At 39.2% G+C, this 12803-nt stretch overlaps 1 protein-coding gene across 4 annotated transcripts in view; it reads left to right on the top strand.

Moving 5' to 3' along the window:
* The window catches only part of spsb1 (splA/ryanodine receptor domain and SOCS box containing 1), a 30734-nt gene that overhangs the window by 14999 nt on the left and 2932 nt on the right, over positions 1-12803 (top strand). For 3 of the 4 annotated variants that reach the window (XM_079239226.1, XM_079239223.1, XM_079239225.1), the window contains exons 3-4: positions 3634-3872; positions 11911-12798. In XM_079239226.1, the coding sequence (XP_079095352.1) occupies positions 12105-12798 (694 nt within the window). In that variant the 5' untranslated portion in view covers positions 3634-3872; positions 11911-12104. Of the gene's footprint in view, positions 1-3633; positions 3873-8028; positions 8169-11910; positions 12799-12803 lie in introns of those variants that run through there. The other variant, XM_079239224.1, reaches the window with a different exon arrangement.

Here is a 12803-nt window from a genome sequence, read left to right on the forward strand (position 1 = left end):
CCTCCTTTGTGATTCATTGTCTCGAAAAAATTATAAAATTCTTTTCGACTGAAAAATGTTTTTCTTAAATGATTTATCCACACATTCCTTTACAGAGTGGTGAAACCTCACTCCATCTTTAATTCTTAGAAAAAAAAACCCAACTTTCTCTGGTATGCTGTTCTTATGTCATATTGCTTTTCCTTGCTGACTAACCTTTGGTTGTCAGATGATCCAAATGACATTTTACTTTTTAAGCATTAAGTCCCAATGCTTTTAAGCATTTTATGATTTGTCTGCATTTCTTCCTTGTTACTCTCCTGTTTCTGTCACAATTTTTTCTGTCAAACACTGCCAGTAATTTCAACTCAGTCCCCACTAAAGTTCTATGAAAATGCATGTTTCAATGGGGAATTTTGTGTTTTGACTTTTTATTAAGAAGACTTATTTTATTTACACAATTTGAAGTTTGAAGCCATTATATTTGTGTGTCTGATTTTCTCCTCAACTCCAGAGAAGAAGGTTGTTTTAAACGCATCATAAAACTTCATAAAACATCATAGAATTGTAAAAATTACATTTCTGCATTGAGCAGACCCTTCTGGCAGTCATGGGTCAACATTTTCTTTAGATATGACTTTTTGTTTGTGAACAGCGCTTGGTTGTTGGAGGGGATCTTTGTAAGCCCTGTTTAATATTTGATATTTAATTTAGCTATCGTAATTTCAAAATTTAACATTACACATTCATAGTATTTTGGGTGACGGCTTTGGATGGTACTAACTCAGTGCTACTACTGTGCATGTGTTTAAACAATATTACAGTCTCATTTTAAAAGTTTTTTTTTTAGAAAAAAAAATTCATCATACGTACACTTTCATATACTTCATCTGGCTTTTTAAGTGAATTTTCCATTAAGCTCTAGTCATAAAGGAGATGCACTTGAGCAATATGTAATTAATATGCAATATATTACACATAACTGACTGCTAGTGCCTCCACAGTCAGCTGTATGCCAACACAATCTCTAAGCACTCAGTGATGTGCTGAACTGATTGGTCATTTGTGTTTTCTGTGCTACACACGGATATGCCATTCCCAATGAGTGGCCAAACCATCAGGACTCCAGCACTGCCAACCAGTTGCATTGCAGCTGCTTTGTTGTGACATTTTCCATCATGTATGTCACTACAAATCATTTCTTAGCCAATATATATACCCTAAAATGTTTGGACAATGTTCCCCGATTAGATTCATTGGGAAAGTGTGTCCAACCTTCTGGTCTAGGTCTACTGTATCTGAGTGTGAAGTAGTTGCATTGGCACCCATCAAATTTTTTCAGAAATGATCTAATTATAGCTGCCAATGCTGTAAACATTAGAAAAAACATATTACTATCTGTCTGTCTTTATTATTATTTCTTTTTAGCAATGATTAGTAATAGACTAAATAAAGAATCCTGACATTGCGCTGGAAATGTGTGGCGTGTCTCACTGCACCAGTGCTTCTTTGCTGACCTCATTTTGTGAAGCTGAGCAGATTCTTCCTAAGGCCAAGTGGAGTTAAAGATACTGTTAAGAACAAAACACTTAATAAATGATTGGACAGCAAAGACTGCACGGACAGATTTTAAACTAAGCGGAGAAGCTCAGATGCATATTCACCAATGCTACTGAGATTCTATTATCTATTCAAATTAATCAGTATCCTCCAGTCTTACTCTTAATGATTTTAAATATCCTATTTTGAAAACACAGCCCCAAAATGTGAATTAAATGTGCATTAAGTGCAGAGTGTCATCAGTTCGTCTGTCAGTGTGAATCAGATGGTAGGAAAGGGTTTATGATGGAGAGCGACTAAACTTCTGGCAGCTGGCTGCTCCTTTGTAGTGAATGAGCAGCAGCTCTGTAAGCTGGAGGTGTCAGCAGCAGAAGCCTGTCTGTACAACAGTGTTATAGCAAAGCTTAACACATAGATCAGCTGAAACGGAGAGAGACTGCAGGATGTCTTGATCAACCTCTCACAGGCTGTAATATCAACCTCAAGCAACCCTGTGTGGTGTTTAAAGATAATGAATGAGGGTGAAAGCTGAGACTCAAACAGGGCTGAACCAAGCATTTGTTGAAAACTACTTTCATCTACAGATTATTACATATTTGATGCACTAGTAAGCATTTCTGGCCCCAGAATTGTATGTTCAGCTGAATTAAGATATCCTTACTTGGATGTTTGAAATAAAGAAAAAGTTTAGTACGTGCTGTGTTTTTAGTAAATTTGCATAACAGTTAAGCTAATGTGAGGACATAAAAGTTTTCACACAAATTGTTATTAACTCATGCATTCCTGCTTTTTAAAAGTAGTTTGATGATATGTTTGTATCAAACAGATACTGTTTACCTGCGATGGACTGGCAAGCTATCCAGGGTGTACCCTGCCTTTCGTCCAAAGACTGCTGGGATAGACTCCAGCTTCCCTGCGACCCTTAATCGGACTAAGCGGATAGGATAATGAATGAATGAATGAATGAATGAATGAATGAATGGATACTATTTACTGATTCATTGCACTTGTCAGCTGTGTGTTTCCAAGTATACACAGTATGTGCTTATTGTTGAGAAATTATGAAGATTAGTTGTTAAATCAGTGTAATCCAACACACAGGACGTACCTTCGACGCTGTTACTGATGCATTTGTCTGATACTGGCAGAATAACTAAAAAATCTTAATTTTTAGCTTTAAAGATGTTTCACCAATTTGATTATTTGGTGGGTGTGTGTATGTGCTTGTTTGTTTTTTCCTTAGTGCCATGATAAGTGTGGTTATCGCTGTCAGTACCTTTGTTATTGATAGAATTATGCAATTAGGCGTCACTCATAGTGTGAATGATGCACTTATTTGTCACAGATGTCAAATGTTTTTAGTGTCAAGACGATCGTTCAAGGTGAAACACATGTATAGATCTGATTTAGTGGTACTCAATTTCTTGGTGAGATAAACGTGACAAATAATCTGTTTTGTATGTCTCATGATCCCATCTAAATGTTAATGATTAAATAATCTTGTAAACCCTCTTGTTATTATTCATTAATTAGTTCATTTTCTATGCAGGTGTGGAATTGGTTAGCAGTTCATCACACTGTTAGGTATCGATGCTTTTAGATGCTCAGAAAAGTGATTCATGGGTTGTTAAAATTTCTTAATCTTTTCTTCTTCTTCCTTGACAGAATAGTATTGAAGACTATATTTTTGTTTATCACACTGTCCAGCTGAAGCTCTGTTTATATGTGTTTCAAAGATAAACGTTATTTAGTTGCAGTGACATGTAGAGAAAGGCCTGCAGATGTTACTGGTATTTAAAAAATGAAAAAGCTTGGATTATGGGATCCATTGTTTCAAAAATAAACATCAATTAAGATGATATCACATCAAATAATTTGCTGCCATAAATAGTATAATTTTATCGTTCTAACTCCTTCATCCACTACAGGCTAGAGAGTATAAGGTGGCAAGATTGATTTTATAGCTGCATTCCTGACCTTAGTTTAGTCCAGCTCCATTATTCTTTGCAGCTGATGAGTCAGATTAGAAAATATGGTGTACTTTTTATTGATTCATGCTCATAATTTCTGCTCATATTTTTCTCTTCCTACCAGGAAAGCACTGTTGCTGCCAGTTTTACTTCTGGATGAGCTCCCCATTGAGCTCGATGTAAACACGGTCTACAGAGGGTCTGCATGTGCCAAACTGCTGTGTGACGGATGAGAAGGATCAGCCTGCATCCAGAATACTTTCTGACGAGCTGTGATAGCTAAAGATGACCCCACATCCTCCCAGGATATGCAGACAGAGTGGCCAGCTACTGGCTTTGCTTATGACCTGCAGGATTAGCTCAGTAAGTCTCCCTGCCACAACCAGATCACTTCGCTGTTGCAACGTCAAACTTGCTTTCGCACAATCTGAGATTTGTACAAGTTTTTGAAATGACAAAGACTGTAAGTTGCACCTTTCTGGAATGAACAATAGAAATTCATCATCATTTTAAATGTATTGCTGTGTATATTGTGGAAACAGCAAGAATATTTTATCTGCACATTTGCAAAGCAGGCTCTCATCCACCTGGGACCCCTCTCAGGTGGACAAGGTGCGCTGTTTCTCTGCTGATTGCCTCTCTGTGTTTCAGCAGCAATGCACCATTCAAGTCTGCAGGCAACTTGACAAATGAGCAGCGATCTGAGCAGTGGGGGGATGCTTGTACTGCACCATATCCTGTCCTGTCCACATCCCCCTGCCCTGCAGTGGTTCACCTCTCCCAACTGACGCCCTTTTCTTACGCTAAACCAGCAAGAGCTACATTCAAAGTCACACAAGTAGAATATTTTCGCTAGATGCGCATGCTGACGAATGTATATACAAAAACAAACAAACAAAAAAAAAAATGCTGGAAACGTAAATGAACACAAGCCTATGTAATTCTATTTTGCTGATTATCGTATTTATTGTAAATTCAACCAGGCTGGACAGAGAATAATGTTGCTTTGTTTTTCTCGGTTATTTCAAAAAGTCACATTTTTAAAAAGATTCAAGGTTTAACTCGGGACATGACCTTTACTGCAGTGTTTGTTAAAAAAAAAAAAAAAATAAAAAATAAAAAAAAAAAATATATATATATATATATATATATATATATATATATATATATATATATATATATATATATATATATATATATATAAGTGAAGTTGAGAGCTTGTATAGCAAAACTGTTCTTGACAATAAAAATGTGACTGTGGCTGAAATTAAACAGGGCTTACAACAACTCACTGGGCCTTTCGAGCCTCACAAAGTGCACTGCTCTTATTAAAAGAAAAAAAGTGACCTGAGGTCAGTACTCCCAGAGTCAATCTCAAAATATCTGCTTGTCCACACTACTCCAAGTATCAGTAAAGATTTTTTTTTTATTGCTGAATCAGGATTTCGCCTTTACAGAGCTGAACTGTGCAGGTCTTATATTGCAAGCGATCCACTGAAACATGAGTCTCACCTACAGCATGAATCTATTTAAGTGCTCAACCTTCAATACAGTCAAAGACCTGCAGGGTGATTCAAAAGGTATAATGAGAAATTTATGCAAGATGCATCAGATGAAAACCTTTATTATCTCCATGCATGTTTGTGAATCGGAGACAAAAAAAAAAAAAAGTCAGCAAGTACCTGGCGTCTGAACTAGTTCAAAAGCTTCACCAGTATGTTTCCTGCAACTGCATCCACAACTTGAGGACAGCATCCACCCACTGGCCCTCTTCAGAAACTGCATCTTGGTGCAAGTGAGCAGCAGAGTGTCTGACGCAGCATGCGATCATTCACCTTGACTGTGTGCGTTGCTTGGACTTGCCTTGGTTGCAGCTGTCCACGCATACCCTGCAGTCCTCCACTCCCTGTAAAGGCAATGCACTCTACCAGCCGTGGAGTGGGACGTACTATCGATCCTGCTGAAATGATGGTTTCTAAAAGGGAGGCAGTAAGCATGTCTGTCTGCCCCTCCTCCACTGTGGAATGGCCCTGAGATATCACCAAGCTCAGCACATTGCACCATCACCGCATGGGAAAATGGGATTTTCACTGGCAGATGAGCTGAGTGGAAGGTAATTCAAGTCGCCAAGCTATGTTCCTCACCAAAGGATGTAAAATGAGCCATGTTACCTTCAAAAGCCTCACGAAGTGGACAAATAAGGTCATATATAAAAGTCCCTTTAATTCCAGTTGCTGTCACTGAAAAGTCAGATGATGAGTGTGGAAATAAGCATGAGGATTGAGGTTAAGGAGGAATTTAAGAGGAGAATGTTCACTCGGCAATCGACCACACATATTTGAAGCTCTCAGCACTTAATCTGGATGAGCATGGGTGCACCTTGTATAGTGGGATTCTTCCAGGAGTTAAATGGTTCTCTGCATGTGTTTTATATGAATGGAGATGAGCTATGTAAAAACTCAGTGTAACACTAGTGGTAGGTGTGTGTTCCAGTGAATCCACTAGATGGCAACAGTGTCCTAGTACATCCCAAGTATCACTGACCACTACTGCATATGTCTGCTCTGACTCACACTGGGTTGCAGGTTCAGTGGATACCAGTCAGTGTTGGGGAACTCAAGTGCAACTACTTAGGAGCAAATAATGGTTCACTAGGGTCACATCTAATATAGACTGAATGAATGACTGTATTTGTTTCTGTTAGCTTTGTGACTCTGCCTTGTGGTAAGTGAGCTGCTGATTTGTTATTATTATCAGTTTGAAAGATTAGAAGTGACTATATCAGCTGTCCGGCACATGAGAATGTCATGCATCATCCCGTTCAGTCCAAATGACCCATCAGGGAACGTACATAATATTCCCCAGGTCTCTGTGTGTCAGTCAGTGAAGTATGATTGTGACTAAGAGAGGAGCTCTCATTGAGGAGCTTGACTCACTAACATCATTAGTTGGGGGGACTGAATGGCCTCAAGGCCAAGCTGAACAACAAAAAGCATCATGGTTACAGTGCATGGAAATTCAGTGTTGACTGGTGCAGCTATTAATGTCATCCCTGAGCAGGAGCTGGTCATATGGCTTTTGCATATTTTGAGACAAATGATGTTTGTTAATCCTTTTTGGTTAGTTTTATTATCTTGTGTTTGTTGTATATCCTCAGGACAGCCAGCACTAATTCACAAATCAAGACACTATTCAGAAGTATCCTATTGTTAACATATTTTGAAAAAATACTGATTATTTATTATCTGTGTAATTGCAGAGCATATGAATTCATTACACATAAAATAATCTTTAATGTCTGATAAGCATTTTCAGTCAAATGCATATGTAAAATTTTTAAAACATTGTGGGATGACTAACTTCACCCTGTAAGACCTAAATCCAACACGGTGGGTTACTTTCAAAAGCATTATATTATGATTTCACACTGGTGATAGCATTGGAATGAGAATTTTGAGAAAAATTTTCCAACACAATATTTTAATGTCCTCTGATTTGACCCTTTATCTTATTTTCCAATTTCCACATCCTTAGCTATTTCCACCAAAGACAGAAACAGAGGGACAAGGACAACCATGAAGGAAAGAGGAGGTGCCGAAATATGACATATTAAATTGTGATTTTCTTGTAGTAGAGCCTGTGTTGAACATGACATGTGATACATACAAGTCTATTATCTAACCATTGCATTGCTGTAGCAGCATACAGCAGTATTTTATTACTGCACCTCAACGATGCTGAAAAGACTTCTGAATAAGATCTAGAGGTGTATCCTTGCTTGTTGCTCTTACAGCAAGCCTCCTCTTTCTTCTCTCCTATTTCCTCTAAGTGTGTGTTATAGGAGAACTTTCGCTATGCTCTGATCAATTCCCAGGTCACAGACAAAAGGACAGAAAAGGAGGCAAAAAATTCTAAACCTTTGTCCCAATTTTCCAATTTGCATACTTGAACATTTCTGTCTTATTTCCCTCCCACAGGAATGTTGTAGTTTTCTGCTGTTGTTCTATTTCTTTTTCTTGTCACATGCGTTGTGTTATATTAATTAATACAATGCTGTAATTTAAAACAAATTAAGTTAGCTGTATCTCAGGTCAAAATATTTCTTATGAATTTAAGCCAATGACGAGAAGCGAAGTACTATATTTGATTAATAATTAGAATATTAAAACATAGTTGTGCTATAATCTTTTTCACTTCAAACATTTTACACTCGGGTTAAATATTAGCAAATAACTAATCTGAAATAAAACATCCACATACATCATCAAAAGCAATGAAAATATTTTAAGTTTTAAATAGATTATTTTGGTATTGAAATAATCAGAAATGTGTGCACCGAATTTAATTTTCTGGAGAAAAAAAAGACGGAATAAATCTGGTGTAAAATGATAAGACCCGCACAGCAGAACCGACACGAAGCCATCTTTTCTGTGGCTGCAGATCGTCATGGGGAGGTCCTAATCTGGTGTAGCAGCTGGGAGCATTTTACCACGTGATGCGAGAGATGTTACAGCAGCCATCACCATTTCACCTAATTCATGTCCAGGCTGAAATGCTAAAAGGTGAGACGACAAGCTACAGGAAAACTATGATGAAGTAACAGAAGACGGTGACGGCTCGCCCGGTCTCATCTGCTTCAGCGCTTCACAACCCAAGCAGGTCTGTTTCCTCTGAGCTCCGCAGAGCCTTGCCGGTGTCCGCAGAAGTGTTTGTGTCGCTTTCCGTGGTCGTCTTCACGCGGCATATTTGGTGTCGCACACAACTATCGCTAAGAGCTCGTGCTCCGGTAGCGTCTACTTTAGTAGTAGTAGTAGTAGTAGTAGTAGTGCATGCTTTGCTTTGTCGTCGTTGCCGGTCATTATCACCGGCCACGTTGTGTGTTTGCGTTGCGCTAACAGCAAACGGACTGTAATTTTTGTGCAACTAATGTTGCGACGTACATCAAGCTGTAGGTCAATGCATACGACTTAACAAATTGATGGTTAAACAACGCATGGTTGGCGCGTGTAAATGTGCAAATCCTGGAGCACAAGGTAACCTGGCCCACGACTGGGAAAATGGGAGAATGGCTAGCATGGCAAGCTCGCGGGATAGAAGGCCTCCGTATACTCATTCACACACTACGACTTATACTGGAGTGTTCCCGAAACGACAGCCAACACGTTTCTTCCTTACAAATATGAAGAACACAAGACTTTAACTGGTTTGTCAGTCTGGACCAGTAGCTGATGGCACAACTGACTTTTTTTGTTTGTTTGTTTGTTTTGTTGAGAGGCGAGTCGGTCCTCTGTGATTTGGAACGGGAAGTACTAAGACGTGTTTAGTTCACCCTGCACTGTGATCATGGTAGAGTAGAGCAAGTATAAATCATTGCAAAATAGTCCCACAAACTGACCTGCCATCATGTCCAAGTTCTATCAGTAAGGAGGATGGAGTTTATTGTTTGTTTTTTTTATTATGTGTTTAATTTGGAAAAAAAAAACCAAAAAAAAAAAACAAACAAAAAACTCAGCTGAACAAAGTTCCAATAAGTCCAATAGAGCACCATAGGTAAAATGTTTCTGTAAGATGCTGAAAGTATGACTTTGTCTTTGGTCAACCTGCATCCCCATGTGATTTCTAGGTCAACAAACAGGCTAAATTCAGGTGAACTCAGACAAAATTTAGCCTCACAACAGAAACAAATGTTTGCTTGGCTCAGCCAATCCATCAAGCACTTCCTCCTGCATTTCAATCAGCTCTAAACCATCCCAGGGCCCCAACCTGCCCAGGCCTGGCTCTCAGCCCCCCCAAAACACATCCCTCCACAAGCCACCTTTTCATACCACTGATTTTATTTATTTTAAGGACGACGTAAATGTGGGAAGACCTTGTATTGTTCTGTTAGTTTTGATTTGTGTGTGTTGTACCAGGAGGGAAAATGGTAAAGTCCTGACTCATGGAGTGTGCAAATGAACAAGTTTCACTTTGCCTGAATCGCGGACAGGCATTGAAAAGGAGATTGTTTACATTCAGATGCTGGCCACCCGCTGCTGGCTTTTTCTTCCCTCCTGTTTTCCAATCACTAAGGAGACATGACCCCTTTAAATGGTTGTTTACTTGCATTAGAAGAAGAGCCAAGGCACTGCTCAATGAACTCTTGTCTACAATTCAATTAGAGTGGCCTTCCCAGCAGTACAATTTTCCACATTATACAACGCGATCTTCAGTCTCACTGCTACACAGGCAGAATAGGAAGACCAAACAACAGCAGTGACACCTGCACCCACAAGTCACTTTTTTGTTGTTGTTGTTCTGTGAGCTTAATTAGTGCCATTTATGTTCCGTTGTCTGTAAGATGTTTTGTTTGTTTTTGTTTTTTTTTAAATGAAACTGGGTAATAACACTGTATGTGCAAAAATTACATGTCTGATATAGAGTTGATTAAGAAATCAGGTATTCCTCCTCCTTTTGTGACGTTTCTTCAGATCTTAAATAATTTCTGCCTCCAGTCAGCTAGCTTGGCAGTTTCTTGGTCAAACAAAGCAAAACTTTTTTTTATTTTTTTTTAATTTTATTTTATTTTTTTATTTTATTTTATTTTATTTTTAAAGCCAGATGTTTTATTACTGCTTTTCCTGTTTCTCTCTGACCAGACGGTCATATAATAGATTAAAACTCCAGCCATTTCCTTTCTTTTCTTTTTTTCTCAACCAATTTTTGGCAATTGTAGAAATATTTACTTTAAGAGCTGAGTAATGGTATCTTATATAAGAACTATTTATGTTTGTTTTTTGTTTTTTTTTCTTCCTCAATACTGTTATTGACACTGGTGGTTCTCTAAGATCATTAGCTTTTATATCTTCTTCCTTTTTGATGTGATACATTTTTTGCTGCTGTTGTCTCAAGTCCCACCTTGTTCAGAGAGTGATTCTTATATTCAATAAGTGGTTTAAATTGGCTTCGCTATTTTATCAAACTCTAGTCTCTGCTTTGTCTGGAGAAAGCAAGGCGTGTGATCGAAGACGGCTAATCAAATAAGAACTGGAAACTCCACAGCGTGTTTGTGCACTGTAATCCTACATGATATCACGTCATTAAAAAAAAGCACACACAATTGTTGTTTACCAGCTGCACATAGAGCCCTTTGGTACATGTGTGGATCTCACACATGATTTATAAAAGTATATTTATCTCAGTTTCAGTTTTTAAAGTAATGTGAAAATGTGTGGTGCTTTTCTTTTTGTTAGTCTGCCGTGATCAAGTTGGGGACTGGGTCTCCAGATGTTATGTGACAATCGTTCAGCTTTAAATAGTCGAGCATTCAATTGCTTTTTTTTCAAAGGTCATACATTTTACCACAGTGTATAGTCCTTTTAAAGCATGAATTTGGTCTCTATATAGGAGGCACTTCCAAGTATTTGTCTCAAAGGAAAGCCTGTTTTTAAAAGTTTAAAAAAGGGCTTCTAATCAGTTCAGGCTGATATCGTATAAATTGATGACTGAACATCCCCTGATCTTAATAATCTGTTGCTGTTTAGTAATGGAAACTAAAAAGTCTCTTGGCAAAATTCAAGAATGAGACTGTAAGTCAGAGGATTTTTCTTTGGCTTTATTCCAGGTGTGCATGATGCCATAAAGCAGCTCTGCAACTCTTCATAATGGCTCAACACAAAGCAATCTCTTGGACTCGCATAACACGTATATTGCCACATTTCCCAACCATACTTATCCACATATAAAGACTTCACTGCAACTAAATCTGAGGTTTTTACTGAAACCAGTTCAGTCTATTCTATGATAATCTAATCTATTATCCATAATCTTTTCTGTCTTAAACTATTTGCATGCTGAGTGACAGAAACCTGTTTATCTTGTCTGTCTTGGTTGGCTCTATTATAGTGAGTTGATAGAGTGAAAAACAAGGCTGTAGAGTCGTGCTTTTCGGGAGTGAAACAATTTGTTACTTTGAATTAGATGGAGTCTGAAGTAAATCATGCTGTCTTTACAAGTACTTGTTAGGCTTCAGAAAGTGAGGACATTGTAAAGTAAATCTGTGTTTCAGTGTATGTCTCAGATTGGACATAGGACACTGTAGTCTGACTTTATTTTTTTTAAACTGTGTGAATCACATGAGAACAAAGGCACTTTTGAGGCCACTTGGATCCCTGCAGCTAATCAGTTGTTGTCCACCCTTTTTTTTTCTTTTTTTTAAAAAATGATTTAGTTAGGATATTTAGAGGAAATTCCTGTTTAGATGTAAACAATTGCTGTATTCACTGTGTGCTGGTAATATTTCCAGTAAATACTTTGTCATCACAGTTGTACCACCTTGTTGGCCTCATGGTAAACTTAATGTACCATGTCAGAACTTGGTGACATTTGTATTCTTTTGTGCTTTCCTCTCTTCCGACTTCTCCAGGGAGCCTTCAAACAATATTCGTCTCACCTCGATGGTTTGCAACTGGGACTGGACAACAAACTTCACTTTGGCTGTGGGTGCACGGTGGAGGAGAGGGTCTGAGGCTAATTAACTCCCCCCATTAGTCACCGAGAAGGGGCAAGGGGGGAGAAGAGGAGGAGGGGGAAGGACAAGCTGCTATAACCACCTGGAGCATGGGGCAAAAAGTCCCAGGTGGCATTAAAACCATTGATATGCGGGATCCAGCGTTCAGCCCCCTCAAGTTGGAGCTTCAGGCCCTGAATCACACTAAGCCGTCTCGACTGGATCTGCTGCTCGACATGCCTCCCGCCAACCTGGACGTGCAGGTCCAGCACTCGTGGAACAACGAAGACCGCTCCCTCAATGTCTTTGTCAAGGATGACAACAAGCTGGTGTTTCACAGGCACCCCGTGGCGCAGAGCACGGACGCCATCCGCGGCCGTGTTGGCTACACAAGGGGGCTGCATGTGTGGGAGATCAGTTGGGCCATGCGCCAGAGGGGCACGCACGCGGTGGTTGGAGTGGCTACAAGCGACGCTCCTCTGCATTCGGTGGGCTACACGGCTTTGGTAGGAAGCAACGCGGAATCATGGGGTTGGGACCTGTGCAGGAGTAAACTGTACCACGATGGCAAGAATCTCCCAGGAAAAACCTACCCTGCCTTCCTCGAACCAGATGATACCTTCATAATACCAGACTCCCTTTTAGTAGTCTTGGACATGGATGAGGGTACTCTGGGTTATATAGTGGATGGACATTATTTAGGAGTGGCGTTCAGAGGACTTAAAGGCAGGAAGTTGTACCCCGTGGTGAGTGCTGTGTGGGGACACTGTGAAATACGAATCCGGTACATAAATGGACTCGATCGTAAG

This window comes from Telmatherina bonti (genome assembly GCF_933228915.1).
Source record: "Telmatherina bonti genome assembly, chromosome: 4".
In the NCBI taxonomy this organism is placed as follows: Eukaryota; Metazoa; Chordata; class Actinopteri; order Atheriniformes; family Telmatherinidae; genus Telmatherina; species Telmatherina bonti.